The 13,113-nt window shown below is 40.7% G+C and overlaps 1 protein-coding gene and 2 long non-coding RNA genes across 6 annotated transcripts in view; 2 read left to right on the top strand and 1 right to left on the bottom strand.

The window, feature by feature from the left end:
- The window catches only part of NPNT (nephronectin), a 41,699-nt gene extending 28,860 nt beyond the window's left edge, over positions 1-12,839 (top strand). For all 4 annotated transcript variants that reach the window (XM_048943366.1, XM_048943363.1, XM_048943364.1 and 1 more), the window contains 4 exons: positions 4,849-4,944; positions 5,315-5,413; positions 8,607-8,863; positions 10,900-12,839. In XM_048943366.1, the coding sequence (XP_048799323.1) occupies positions 4,849-4,944; positions 5,315-5,413; positions 8,607-8,863; positions 10,900-10,995 (548 nt within the window). In that variant the 3' untranslated portion in view covers positions 10,996-12,839. The remainder of the gene's footprint in view (positions 1-4,848; positions 4,945-5,314; positions 5,414-8,606; positions 8,864-10,899) is intronic.
- On the top strand, positions 3,453-4,593 carry LOC125692628 (uncharacterized). Its single transcript, XR_007376787.1, has 2 exons — positions 3,453-3,556; positions 4,380-4,593. It is a non-coding gene; the product is annotated as an uncharacterized LOC125692628 (long non-coding RNA).
- On the bottom strand, positions 3,549-10,849 carry LOC125692631 (uncharacterized). The gene is made up of 3 exons (XR_007376790.1): positions 10,644-10,849; positions 8,433-8,553; positions 3,549-4,105 (listed from the first exon to the last, which is right to left on the bottom strand). It is a non-coding gene; the product is annotated as an uncharacterized LOC125692631 (long non-coding RNA).
- Positions 12,840-13,113: the final 274 nt, after the last annotated feature.

Here is a 13,113-nt window from a genome sequence, read left to right as displayed (position 1 = left end):
AGCAATGTGGGAGTTTTTGCTTTGGCATCTATGTAGGAACTTCTGGGGATGTGTTCTCTTAGATCATTAAAGAATGAAATATTTTTGTCCTTATTAAAAATGGTTTGTTTTCCCTGTTCACATTTTGTCTGAACATTATTTAAGATAGGAAAAAAAAGCATGACTTGGAATTTGGAAATATATATTCTGGTACTGCTCAGAGTTTTCTTTTGATGTTTTCCAGGTTAATTTTAAACAATCCATATAATACATTCAGTTAAAACTGAATGTTTTAACTGTTTTTATGTAAGAATTTTAAAAGAAATACACTAAGGACTCCCAACACTTAATATAATGGGAAACATAATTAAAAATACAGTGTTCTGTGGAAATTATTTTAGACTATAGCAGTGCGTTCTAGAATGCAGCAGTATTCCCTCTAGAGGTTAGATTTAGAAGCTCGTGCTTTCAGCTTGCGTGTCTGGGATACACTGTTGTACAGCCAACCTATATGTATAGGAAAAGTTCATCTATGAAGTGTTCACTTTTTGTTCAGGTTAGCTGCCACCCTTTGAGGGTTGTGCGTAGCTTCAAAGGCATCGGGGCGCAGTAATGTAGGATTCCAAGAGGTGTCAAGCAGAGCAGTTGTTACTGGCTTCATTTGGCAGGATGGGGATGGATAGCTCCTCAGATCAAATCAATAAGTATGTCTTTAATCCCACGTTATCTTTTCCTCTATGTCCTGCTACAGAGCTGCCCGATATACGTGTGTGTGTGATTGGTATACTTGAAATACTCTAAGTTTGCTCTAGAGGATAGGAGTTAGCACCGTTATTCTCCCCACCTTTGGCTGCTTTGCAGGAGGTATTCCCTCCCACCTGACTTGTGTCCAAAGGGATTTAATTAGTGAGTACAAAAAAGCATTTGTTTAGGATTTGAAACCTACAGTGTGGTGGAAAACAGTTCTGTTCTTGGAGAAGGTGTCTGACACAGCAGTGTGTCAGTACCTGCTGCTTTGCTCAGCCATCTGAGCACTTCCATTGGACAGTCCATGGCCAAAGGGGTTGGCAGTGTGCTGTACACTGATAGAGGCCCCATGCTCTAGGCCAATTTCTGCAAACATAGTGGCATTCTAGAGCGAGGGGGGGAATGAGATGACACAAGCACACTTGCTTTCTGCAAGCATTTCTCAATTTTAAATTTTTTGTTGTTTAATGTTTTTCTGAGGTTGCTCCCGGTGACACGTTCACACTTTTCTCCCTTTGTTGCTACTTGTCCTGCCATCTCATGCTGAGAGACCTCAGCTAAGCTTTCACTTCAGAACTGATGAGCTCTGAAGTCAGCTGGGGCCCAGCGAAGTTGATCTGTTAGCAGCCACAGAGAGCACAAAGCGTGCTGCTGTTAATGTTCTTTAAATACCTTTGCAGTTTTTGACAGGTATCGGGTTGTTGCATTTCCCTTGACGCTTTCCCCCTTTTCTAAACATGCCTGTAATGGCTTTGGGGATCTACTTTTCCACAGAACAAAAAAAAAAAAGAGTGTTTTTGAAAATGGAATTCCTACACTTGGCCTTTGAACCACTCAGTCAGATGCAGACAGTGGAATCTGGCACCAAGGATAATCTTCTCCTGATATGGGTATGGGGGGAATGGAAATGAGGGAGGAATGCAGCGATGGCTTTAATGTTTAACTGTTTCACTGCAAACTGTGGTGAAGGAACCTCTCCTGTTTACTAAGATGGATGAAGTCTGACAGGTAGAATATACTTCTCATTAAGAGTAGGAATTTCTGTTACCATTGGGATCTTAAAACAGGTCTTAAAAACATAAGCTTAAAGACAAAACTTAACGCACTGGGTATCAGCATTAAAAGACAGTTGAGCAAGTTTCTTTCTTAGTCCTCAGTGTTGCTGAAAAGACTTGAACTTGGAGTCACTTCTCGTAATAGCTATTAACAAGATTTTAAGATGGGATTTTTTCTGCTGCCCCTTCCAATGACTGAAAAGTCCTTGGTGTAGTAAATGCAGTTATGTGATCCTTGAAACTGTAGAAATAAGGGAAGTGCTAAAAGTAAAGACTTGGGTTTGGTTATTCCGTGATATCATGGAAATAGCATTTTACAGTAGCATTTAACTTACCTTCACTGTTCTCACAACTATTAAAATGTATCTGTCTTAATATTTAAGCATTTGAGATGGGCACTTTGTTCCTGTTTGTACTTTGGAGCTAAACCCTAAGACTGAGGAGCTGATAGTTTAACCACAGGGCCTGTTTGTGAGCTTTTGAAACAAGTTGTTCTAGCTGTGTTTCCCTCAGACTGAATTGCTACTTTCCAGTGCTTCTCTTTTCTCTTCAGAAAAGCACATTGCTTTAAAAAAAAAATCTTCTGGAAGTACATATAATAAGATGTTTGATTTAGGTCAAAAGCATGAGCTTTACAATCACCTGAGAAATGCAAGAGTAGACTTTGGAGTGGTTGCTCATCTGCACCATTGCTGAGGAGGGTGGAACAGTCCACAAACACAGTTCCTGAAGTAATTCTTACCGCAGAATTGGGATCTGCAGATTTATGCTGTGCAGCCAGGACACCAGGGATATCTTTTTAGCCTGGGATAAATCAAAGTCTTCCCTGGGGGAAAGGAGGATGTACTCCTCTCTAAATGACTGTGGAGTCTGGCTGACCTTTGGGCTACCCTTTCCTTTAGCTGCTTTCTGCCAGTTCTGTGTGACATCTCATCACTTCGGGGGATTTTTGCAAGTGGAATTTAACAACTTTTAATCATAGCAACTATTCAGGCTGAAAAGCTTTTTATGAGTTTTGTTTTGACCATGAGTGGGAAGTTTGGTCATGATCATTGTGTGGAATGGAAATGTATAGGAGTGCAGTGCTCCTTGTAAGGCAAAACTGGGTAGTAACAGTAGTAACAGTTATTGTAACGGGAAGCTGCACTCCGTATTTTGGTTTTGTACCACCAAAGCAACGATAGGGCTGTAATTAAAACGGTGTGATTTGTACAACCATCTCTCACACTCCCAAGCTTAGTAATTAACAAGTAAATGAAAATGGTCCTATTTGCTTCCCCAGGGATTACAGAGCTGAAAAGAAACCAGTCCTTAGCAGTTGCTAAATGTTCCCTCCCTGCCCATGCATCCAAGAAGTGCTCCAGCTAATTCACGTGGAGGATATGGCAGTGTTGATGTATTGGCTCACTCAGAGCTTACAAAATTCTCCAAGAAGCCAGGTTTATATTTAACGAGCTTTATCAAACTGTTCAAGTTAAGTGAAAAACACACTTGACATGCTATATAAAGTACACAGAAAGGGCCTGGAAAGCTTGCAGAAAGTAGCTGTGCCAAATACTTGCTCCCACGATCACCACTCCACATACACGTTGTCGTGGCGCAACACAGGGAACACATGGAGCACACGGAGAGTCCCGCATCGCTTGTGGTAACTCTGCTCTTGGATCGAGTGCACATTCCTCTCATTAGGTGTGAGCACTGAACGGGCTGTTTGAAAGCCCAGTGTGCTTCTCTAGGAGCCCATAAAAGCACTGGGAGAGGACTTAAGGGGAAAGGTTTGAAGATTTTTGTTTTTAACTTTTATTTTTTCAAACCTTTAATTATTGGCAAGTAATGTCAGCTTTAATTTGGAGAATGCTTGTATGTGTGCACAGACAGAATGGATTTTTAGAAAATGAACATAAAATATAAAAGAGATTTATGGAATTCTAAGTATATGAGAAATGGTGTTGTACTAAGCAAACTGAAATAGTGATAATAGTAAAACAAATTCCTAATATTTCCTGCAGTTTGTTCCTGCAGCTTTCTGCTGCCTGAGCTGAACTGTTTTCTGTTATGTGACTGTATTATTTGTGCATAGATATACTGCAGCATGTTTACTGGACTAAGTGGTGTAGGTTGTTCAGATTCATAAGACTTCTACTGTATTAAATCTCACAGGAGCTAAAGAAACCCATTAAACAAAATAGCAAAAATATAATTGCAAACAGTATCTTAAAAAAGAACAGGCCTTTGCTCCCCAGGCTGACCTGAAGTCCTTAAGGCTGATCATGCACTGGTATCATGGACTGCAAATTGATGTCTTCCAAAATCTACAGATGATTCTGATAATGGAAAAAAAAAAAAGTTGTAAGAATTAGTGTAGAAATTAACAAGTTTCATACAGCCTTTGAGTTTATTTATGTGTTACAGATCTTGTAGAGCATGTTGCTTTAAAATAATTTGCACTTGATTGATTATTTTGTCCCAAATGTAAGAGGCACAAAGCTACTGTACTGTTTTAAGGTTGCTCTGTCTTCTGGATTTGGAGTTCTTACAAAGTGTAATCTATGTGTTGTCCTCGTGCAAAAGAATCTTTGATTTGATTTTTGGGTTAAGGAGGACAGACAGGATAGCACCTTCTTTCACATGGAGCCTCATTCAAATGCCAGTGCCTTGTGCTGAAGTTGTCCTTTGAAGCATCTGCGCAAGGTGAGTGGATTGGAAATTGAGAAAGGGCTTTAATGTGTCTGTACGTTGCTGAGAAACTGCTATCTTAAGAAGTACATTCGGAGAGGAATTGTGCTTCAAAGTTAGAGATTTCTTTTTTTTCTTGGTTGAAAAAGCAGCTTTCGTTAGAAGAGCCCTTAGCAGCTTTGCAGTCACCTTTTACAGAGCTCAGATAAATGTTACAACATAAATCACCTAGGCATAAAGTTTATGAATCTTTGTGTCAACTGTAATTAAATATATTGAATTTTCCAAGAGAAGCACAATGCCCAGAGCTGCTCTCTGTTTTTTATTATAGATAAGGCAGTGGGTCACTATCTTTATCTCGTTCATTTCTGAAAACCTACTTTTCTCACAGTTCCACGCCAGCCAGGAGTGAGCAATAACCTGTTTGAAATACTTGAAATTGAAAGAGGGATTACTGCTGATGAATTCGAAGCAAATGATGACCCAGGTAACGATCAATCTCCTGTTTGGGGCCCACAGTTTAAGATTACTTGAGATCTCTTGTGCTTGTACACAATTCACAGGACTCCTGGATCTTATGCCTCCTGTTAGGCTGTGCTTTGTAAAAAGAAAACAACGACCTAAATGGCCCTTCATAATCTGTTAGGAAAAGGAACTGAGCAGAAAAAAAGCACTAAAAAAACACTAAATTGTTAGTAATAACAATTGTATCCCTTTTCATTTTAGTATTTTTGTACGTCCTTTTTCTAGTGCTCCTTCACTTTTGTATTTCTGTGCCTGGGTCAGCCACCAGGGCTTTAGTTCCCCAAGTAAAAGGCTTCAATCATTCTTTTTTGCTTTTTGGCTCTTCTGCCTAGGCACGCTGGTACACAGCTGTAATTTTGACAGTGGCCTGTGTGGATGGATCAAGGACAAGGATGATGGTTTACACTGGGAGCCAGTTAGAGACGCGTCAGGTAAGGCACATGCATACGATCTTATCTTGTAGTTGAAGAAGTATCTGGTCTTGAGGTTGATGACAGTTCTTGAGTTATGACAGATTTACACAGATTCTGTACCACATTAGTTGTGGTACGTATTTATTTCAGGCCCACACCTCTTCTGTGTATAAAATCAAAACTAGGGATTCCAACATGAAAGGTCATTCGTGTTTTTATCTTAGCTGATGTCTTTACAAGAAAAATGGCTCCAAAAGAGGAATGAGTGTGTTTAGGAAATGATTGTACACAGTAACAGATCACCCAGAGGGTGGTGATACACTGGAACAGGCTGCCTGTTCCTGGCAGGAGGAAGTTGTGGATGCCCCATCACTGGAGGCATTCTGGTGGTTGGTGATCCTGCACATAGCAGAGGAGTTGAAACTAGATGACCATTGTGGTTCTTTTCAACCCAGGCCATTCTATGATTCTGTGATTAGCTTATTTTTCAACCAATGATGCAAACTTAATGATTTCCATGTTACCAGTAAAATTAGAAGGTGCTGCAAGTAGTCTGTTCTGCTGTTACTTACAATGCTCCAGTTTTAATGCGACCTGTTTCACTTTATGAAATTCAGTGCGAAGTTACGGAGAGCTGTGTATAGGAAAACCATGAAGTAGCTGGAAGGAAGGAAAGACAGGCTGCCAGTGCACAGAGATTTCTGAGAGCAGGGAAGGCTGGGGTAAGAAAAAATGACCCTGGGGCAGCGCAGTAGGCTTGTGCAGGACAGGAGGAGGCTGACAGCCACAGCCCTGGGGATTAGACACACAGCTCTGGCTGCCTGTAACCACAGGATTACCTCATACCCAGAAGAGGAAGAGCAGCCTTTGATGTACACAATGTTGGCATTATGTGAGCGGATGGAGGCTGAGGAAGGAAAGTGCTCTCAGGCGGTAAAATGCTCTAGGTGGTAAATTGCAGAGGGAAGATGAGGGCACTGAGAGCTGTCTTCCTTATGTACCACCTTGTCAGAGATGCCTGTGCTTCCATTTGCTACCGCAGCATGTGCACCCTTTTCAGGCTGTTAATTATCTATACTTTAAAAATTGTTGTTAATACACATTCAGTTCCAGTACTGTGATTCTGAGCTAGCTCTTTTTTTTTCCTTTTTATAACTTTTTTTCCTCTTGTGTTGAGTTCCAGTCAGGGACAGTCTCAGCTTTCTGTTTCCTGTGTATGCTCTGCTGCTGTTGACACAACCTGTTAAAACCAGTCCCCTGAAGTCACCCCCCCTGCTCCCTCCTGGCTAGAATACCTCGTTTCAGAGATTTATTTTCACAGCTTGTGCCTGAGTGTTTGCTTTCACCTTTCAAAGTTTGATATTTATTGGCATTTTGAAAGGTGCCATGCTGAAGCTGTACAAGCTTATCTTGCATGCAGAAAATGCTGCTTTGAGGGGACCTTCAACTGTAGGGACATGCCTAGAGATAGGCTGGCGTTATGCCTACCTAAATCTGTTTCCTATTGATTGGATTCAGTCACTGTAACTATCTGAAACAGATGCAGGTAATGAGTCAAATCAGTGATGTAACTGTATGTACAACAAACTAGTGCATTATTTCAAGTCTCTCATTTTAGCAGTTGGTGACTTTGATACAAAAACAACGCATTACTACAAAAAAAAAAGCAAGCTTTAACACTTGGACACTTTAATACTTGGACAAATGTAACCCACTTTATGCCCAAATGCAGACCTGAGACCTTAGACAACAAAAAAATACTTTGCTTAGTTAACTCTCATTGAAAAAAAAAAAAAAAGGAATTTTAAAATGGATGTAGAAGTAGAGAACTGGAGAGGAGGCTTGTTCTCCTTTGCTTCAAAAGCTCTGGTACCTTGTTGTGGGATCTCACAACTTTAGGGGGAAATAATTGTGGCTTTAAGAAGGAACCTTTTAAGAAAATGACTATTTTGAGTAGAGGCTGAGTAGAAATATGGCCGAAATTTAAAATAGTATTCCATTCTGTAGTGAAGCAAAATTGCATGTCTGCAGTATTTAAAAATAATAATAAAAAAAAAGAAAATGAACATTTCTACATCATAGGTTTCACTTGGGGAGCCTGAATGGCACTTTCTCAAAAGCTCTTAAGGTAAATCTGCTCTTATATAAATAGTGATTCTGAGGTTCAGAGCAAGAGAATCTTTCTCTCTTTCTTCTTTACTCTCATCTTTTCTCTTTTCTTTATGCTCTTCTTTCTCCCTTCTTGCTATCTTCTTATTCTTCTTTCTTCTCCTCTTTTTTCTCTCCCTTCTCTCTTTTCCCCCTCTTTTCTTATTCTCCTTTCTTTTTTTCTCACTTCCCTCTTCTTTCTCTTTTCACTCTTCCTACTCTGTTTTCTCTCTTCCCCCTTTTCTCTTCCTCCCTTCTCCTCCACTCCTTAGCTTCCTTTTCTCTTCCTCTCATCCCTCCATCCTTACTTCCCTATGATATCCTCTACTTTTCCGTGCACTTGGCAGTATTTTTGTGAAGCCACTTGCACTTTCTCATGATCACGTAGTAATTTTTAATTAAGTGCTTATGTTCAGTAGCAACTCAGTGTTGTTGGAAAAGACTTCAGCAAACGTATCAGGCTGTCAGCCTTGTGGAAATCGTAGCTCTGTCCAGCTTTCTATGTCTTGTCCAGATGAGGAATTTAAATTATCGTTAAATAAAAAAGCTGTTCACGTGTGCTAATGGAAACCCTGTGAGACTTCATGTGTTAAGACAGTTCTCAAGAAAAAAAAAGGAACGGATCTGGGGGTCAGTTCTATTGTAGTATATTTATGCAGGCCTTCATGCAATGGCAAAACCCTGCAGCTTACAGTATGTGTAAAGCAACACAGTAGCTTTAATATCAATGGGAATTTAAAACCAACGTAGTCACCCAAGGGATGTGTTAAATGAACAAATATATGAGCTTCATTTTCAAAAGATACAATATTTGCTTTGTAAAAAAAGTTATAGGAAAGATCTAACCTGGTACCCAATGTAAGCAAGGGACCAGGACTGTAAATCTTACCTTGTGGGAGGGAGATGTGGCAGTTCCAGTGCATGTTCCAGCTATAATACACCTCACTGAAGACTTGCTGGACCTTGTGGAGCCCTGTTTTGTTTCTTTCACAGCGCTTAAGCATTTGGTCCTGAAATTTTAAGAAGGAAAATGGTAATGAAGGAATTGCTTTTTGTTTTGCAGGGGGACAATATCTTACCATCTCTGAACCCAAAGGCACAGAGGGAAAAGCAGCACATCTTATTCTGCCGCTGGGCCACATGGCTCAGCCTGGGGACTTGTGCCTGTCATTCAGACACAAGGTGCCCGGGCTGCATTCGGGTGCCCTGCAAGTCTTTGTGAGGAGAAGTGGTGCTCATGGACCAGCTGTGTGGGGAAGGAACGGCGGGCACGGCTGGAGGCAGACACACATAACTCTGCGAGGACTGGGCATCAAGAGTGTGAGTACAACTGCAAGGCCTGTACTTTTTTTTCCCATGAAAATCTGAAGACACTTGGTTTGTGTAGCACTTGGTTATTTGCTTCCTGGGTTTACTTCCAGACTTTTTTATTTCTACATTTATCCTTGCCAATGGAATCACATTTCTAATTAGTTCTGTCCAAAAAAAAAAAACACAAACAGAACCAAACCAACAGCTCTCTCAAACCCAGAGCACTCATAGATCTAGATAGATAGAAGCCTACACAATAGCCAGTACTGAGCTACCATGTATGGCTTTGTAATTGACTATAATCACTTATGGAGGTGAGAGCAACCTACAGGACAAAAGCATACTGCCAAGGGATTTCCAAATAGCCTGTATCAGGATGGCTCACGAAGGATGCTTTTTGAAAAATATAGCATCATTGGAATACAGATAGTCATCCATTGTGGATTAATAACTGGTTAAAGAGGGCACGGATAGGGCAAACAGTCAGTTCTGACAGTGCAGGTCGCTCATCTGTGCAGCTGCCCATGATTCTGCTTTTCAGCTGAACTGCTGCTGATCTGGATAAGGAGATAAATCTAAGATGCCAATAACACAAAACTGTTTAATGTTATCAAAAGCAGCTGTCTTAAAGTACCATCTTTTAATCTTAATCTTAAAGTAGCATCTTTTAATACCTGGAGAGCTTAGAAACACTGGCTGATTAGAATGATGCATCAGAAGGTCAGCAACTTCTTCAAGCTCTGCTTTCTTTGAAGGTAGTTTCTGTTTCAGATCAGAAGAAAGGGTATGGATGCTTTAAGGGTGGAAGAGGCTACAACACACATTATAGTGGTCCTAAAATTAAGGCTGAAATTACTGCAGATAACTGTCTGAAAACTTGCCTTCAGGAACAATCAAAATGATGCCCAACATTCTGCTGGCTGTAAATGAATGCCAGACTGAGAATGTGGACATTTGTAGCAGGGAAACAGTATGCTTAGCAAAAAAAAATACAACAGAGTAACTGTAACACTGTAAATAGAGGTAAGGTGCTTCCTAAGGTCTCTCTTTTTAATAGCAGCTCTTTAAATAAGTGTGTGTTATTAGATATTTTCATTTTTCTAAATAAATGATTTATAGACGCCCCCACGCTTGTAAACAAGAGCAGGAGTTCCCTTTGCACCACCCCTGCTGCAGCAGCAGCTGTCAGCATGGCACATAGCCCCTCACTGAGTGCTGGGCTGAGCAGCGCTGCTCTGCAGCTCCTCACACAACCATCAGCCTGGGAACTTTTCCAGCTGGGGGGGGCAGCCTAGGATGCTGGCCTGAACCCTTTGCGTCATTCATCCTGAGGATCAGGGAATGAAAGCAAACTCTAGTTGAGCAGGGAAGGCCCCAGCCACAGAGAAATCAGGAAATAAAGACATATTTCTAGCTATTTAAAAAACAAAAGCAACCAACCGCTGGTGCTTTTGGGGCACCTGCTGGAAACTTAAGGAGAATATAAATGAAAGGAGTCCTTTATCACACTTCCTAATGAATAAGCTTTGTGTTTTTCACCGCCATTTTTTGAGGACAAATTATAGCTCCTGCAAAGTCATAGTAAAGTACAGGATGAGTGTTTCTAGTTCCAACTGTGCTTGGCATTTTACTAAGTCAGCGCTAAGGTGTTTTAGGAGTGGAAGGCTCTTCTATTAGACAACAGTTTTTGTTAAAACAGACAGGATTTTATGTTTGCTGTGAGGACAACAAGAACAGTGCAGCAACGAGCTACAGAAAGCACCACAGACTCTCACATGGAAATTCTCACCTTGGCAGTGGCACCTGGAACAAAGCTTCAACCAGCGCCTTGATTTGTGTCATAGCTCTGTCCTGAACTGCTGCCACTTCATAGGGATCCTGCCAAAGAGAAAAGGATCAGAGAAACAACAATAATTCTAAGCAGAACAGACTGGCTGAGCTTTCTTATTCTTGCTTTTACATTCTTGCTGTTAGGCAGTTGCCATCCTAACCAAAGATTGTTCCATCTAATTTTGGCACTCCAATTGTTCTGTTTGTTTTCCCAGGTTATTTTCAAAGGAGAGAAAGGAAAAGGAAGAACTGGGGACATTGGACTGGACGATGTGATGTTGAGAAGAGGACGCTGCTCTGAAGAGCATTAGCAAAGACAGTGGAGTAGCACAGCCCACTCCTGCAGCCCTTCTCATGCTGTTCTTACCGAGCTTTGAAACAGAACTGCATGAAAAAGGAAAAACAGATGGAGAATGACAATTTCTCAGTGGTCTGCTAAGTGCAATCTCACTGCAACTTCAATTAAAAACATGAAGACCTCCTCCTGGAATTCAGGAACTGTAAATCAGTGCTGGTTGTTTCTATTAATCCTTGCCTCTAAAACATGTTTTGTATGTAGTAACTTTATCCCGTTTAACCCGAGTACTCACCCAAAGAGCACTTGTGAAAAAGGGAGAATTAATTACAAACAGTATGAAATCTCTGGCTTGGAAAGTCTTAGTATTAACAGATATTCATTATTTTCCCATAGTGTTACTCTTCTATTAATTAGATTTGATAGACAGTGGGATTGATCTGGCTTCAGAGCTATCCGAAGCCTGGACCTGAATTCTGAATCACTGCCATTGACCTTTGAAGAAGGGTTGTTCGTTATTAAACAGCATTTATTTTGGTCTTGCATCTGTATCAAAAAGCAGTTATATAGAGTAGGCACTGCATCCTGTAATATTGCTACTGCTGTGTTTTGTGTATATGTGTATGGTTATTAACATATTTATGTTTTTAATATTTACAGACTCTAGTTGCAAGATAATTGGCAGTCTATGCTTTCTTACTGCACAGGAGAGGAGCTCAGCACACTGCGGGATCCCGCTGGTTGTGCCGAGAAATAGGTTACCAAAGTCAGCTAATGGTGCTCATTGCAAAGTGCCGGTACAGAATCCAGGTGGTCATATGCTGAAGGCAAAAGACCAAATCCTTACCTATTGTAAACTGGCACCTCATCATGCTGCACAGGTCTGTCTCTAGCTCAGGAGCCAGCCCTCAATCCTGCCAGCAGCTCCTGCGCAGCCTGCAGAAGGCCACTGGCAGACGGTACGATTGTGCCCATCGAACCACCAGGAACGATCCCTGCCACACGGGGCACAAGCCTGTGCGTAAGCAAAAGAGGGCAGCTGTGTTACTGCTGTACAAACAACTCAGACCGTGAAATGCCTTGAGTCACCTTTGTATAATGTCCATGTTCTACCCAAGTGTTCTGTATATAATAAACATCCAACTGTTTAGAACTAGAACAAATGTTAGCTCTCGCTGGCGCTAAATATTTATCAGAACTTTGGGCTAACTTTCTTAGTTTTGTGTCATGCACTTGGTCTGCAGGTTCCCAGGGAATTCTCCCATTTGGTTTAGGAATTTTAGATGAGGAACATCATCATCGCTGTTAAGGATTCTAATTTTGACAATAGTAACATTTCAGAAAATGGCAGATGGATAAAGTGTTCTTAGTGGCACAGTCTTAAAGCTTAAAAAATATATACGTAGCAAAAATAGGTCTCAGATCTTTTAAATACTTACATAAAGTGTAAAACAAATGTCAGTTGCATATCTTGTTACAGAATTGTAATTAAAACTAAGTCAGACCTTGCAGCAAGGCTACAGCCATGAGAGTCCATATTCCAAATGGCTGTTTCTGCCAAAGTACCCTTTTAAGAACATTTTTCCACTTTGTCCCTTAGGACACCATCAGCATTGTATGTACAGCAAAAGCCTGTGTGACCAAGCAGATCGATATTCTCCTGCACAAATGCATCAACAAACATTCTGAAATGGAAGCGAACCACATATCTGTAAAAATTCTGGCAACTGTCTTGCTTCAATTATGGTCATGATCTGTCTTCTCTTAGGTTATTTTGCAGTGTGTCAGAAATATTTGTGAATAGTTGAAATGACTTGTCCTTATTTTAAAGTAATCAGTAAAGAAAGCTGTTACTTGATACTACTGGGAATATCTTGTTTTCATTTCTGGATCAAAACTCATTATTGCGATGGAATGAACCAAGAGATGACAATGTAGTAGTTAAATACATAACTATTATCAAATTTTAAATTAAAATGCATTTAACTATGTGAAAGTGGTGAGGGGTTGGCTGGGGTGATGCTGCCACTCCTCCAGGTGCCTCTGTGCCAGCCAGGACGGAGCAGATGCTGCCATGTTCATGCAAGCCTCAGAAAAAAAAAAAAGTCCTGAGTTGGTCTTACGAAGTACTTTA

This window comes from Lagopus muta, chromosome 4, assembly GCF_023343835.1.
Source record: "Lagopus muta isolate bLagMut1 chromosome 4, bLagMut1 primary, whole genome shotgun sequence".
NCBI classification, from domain to species: Eukaryota; Metazoa; Chordata; class Aves; order Galliformes; family Phasianidae; genus Lagopus; species Lagopus muta.
The sequence above is the reverse complement of the archived record's forward strand: the minus strand, read 5'-3'. Positions and strand labels throughout refer to the sequence as shown.